This window comes from Myotis davidii, unplaced genomic scaffold (assembly GCF_000327345.1).
Source record: "Myotis davidii unplaced genomic scaffold, ASM32734v1 scaffold512, whole genome shotgun sequence".
NCBI classification, from domain to species: domain Eukaryota; kingdom Metazoa; phylum Chordata; class Mammalia; order Chiroptera; family Vespertilionidae; genus Myotis; species Myotis davidii.
This window is the reverse complement of record NW_006284323.1, coordinates 1,995,751-1,997,345: the sequence shown is the minus strand read 5'-3', so window position 1 is coordinate 1,997,345 and position 1,595 is coordinate 1,995,751. Positions and strand designations below refer to the sequence as shown.

Sequence of the window (1,595 nt, the reverse complement as noted above, 5' to 3'; positions counted from 1 at the left end):
GGGTGGGGCCTCGAAAGCTCAGTGAAAGGCCCTGTCGCTTTCTGTCCTCTGATGTCCTGTGGTAATAACTGTAACAACAGGTGTTTGACAAGTAATCAAATGTCACTGCGGTGTGGTTTCCCCAAGTACATTCCCCAGGTTCAGATCAGTCAACAGGCAATGCGGCCATCCTCAAGGCCAGGCGTGTTGGGGTGCCGGGTTCGGCCAGGTTTGGGGTCTCTTCCTGTAGACGTCTCAGAGACTCCCTGGGAGGGGCCAGGTGCTCAGCTGTCGCCAGTGCTCCTTGTCAGAAATTCTTCATCCCCAGAGCATCGCCGGGATGAGGGACAGGGACAGAAAGAGCGCAGGTGGAAAGTGGGCCGGTGGTCTCTTATGGACTCTGGGACTCTTCTTGGTGTCATTAATATTCCTCATATTCCAGATGTTGGTGCCCCTCCACCAACAATATTCAAATTCCTCGAGGGTAGAGTGTGTCTTCTTCACTTAGACTGCCCACCATGTTTTGTTGGATGCTGGACACTTTGCTGTGTTCAAGACATGCTTGCTGACTTCAATTTCTAGAAAATTGACTACTAACTTGTTACTATGGACATTTCCAATACACACCAGAGAAGGGTCTGATGGAACTCCACATACCTGCCATGGAGCTCCAACAGTTGCCCACATGTAGCCCATTTGTATCGTCTGTTCTCTACCCCCCCTCTCCCCGTATTATTTTAGAGTATATCGCAAACATCAGTTTGCACCTCCAAGTGACAAGGACTTTGCATCTGTACACAACCATCCTGCTGTTCTCACACCTAACAAAATTTACAAAAATTCTTTAATATTTCCATATTCAAATGTCTCTAATGGCCGCAATGATCTACAGATGTTTTCCCCACTGTCGAGCAAACGTGTCCTGACATTTGGTTGTTCGGTTCCGCGTTTCTGTCCCTAAGAGTCTGGCACAGGTGGTTTGTGTTGACCTTGCAGTCCTGGGTCCTATGGGCCCTCAGTCCTAGACCTGGGGTCCCCGGGCCTAAGTGGCAGGGGAGTATGTGTCTATGGGCTCGGTTGCCGCAGAGGCAGCGATGTACCACTCTGTTCCTGGGAGTGGGGAGGAGGTTAAAGAATGATCAGGTTCAAAAACGGCCCTGCCTGGCTGGTGTGGCTCAGTGGTTGAGCGTCAACCTATGAACCAGGAGGTCACGGTTCGATTCCTGGTCAGGGCACATGCCCGGGTTGTGGGCTCGGTCCCCAGTGCGGGGCATGCAGGAGGCAGCTGATCAATGATTCTCTCTCATCATTGATGTTTCTATCTCTCCCTCCCTCTCCCTTTGGCTCTGAAATCAACAAAAATATGTTTTAAAAAATGGTGCAGTTTCCATCCCACCGGTAAGACCCCAACTCCTGGGACTGCTCATCCCGAGCCCGGCGGAGGCACTCACCATCCTGTGGGCAGCTGCTGACGACCTGCTCCACGCTCACTGCACACCTGTGCACATACTCGTCGTAGCTCTCCGCGGGCAGGAGGGAGGCGATGGGGAACGCAGGCCTGTGGGGGAGAGAGGGAGGGCTGCCACCCTGGCCTGCGTGGGGGTAGGGGTGGGGGT

The 1,595-nt window shown here is 52.9% G+C and overlaps 1 protein-coding gene across 1 annotated transcript in view; it reads right to left on the bottom strand.

Annotated features, from left to right (window-relative positions):
• Positions 1 to 1,595, bottom strand: part of UBASH3A (ubiquitin associated and SH3 domain containing A) — a 40,923-nt gene that overhangs the window by 4,422 nt on the left and 34,906 nt on the right. Inside the window, exon 12 of the mRNA XM_015569078.1 lies at positions 1,431 to 1,537. Coding sequence (XP_015424564.1) covers positions 1,431 to 1,537 — 107 coding nt within the window. The remainder of the gene's footprint in view (positions 1 to 1,430; positions 1,538 to 1,595) is intronic.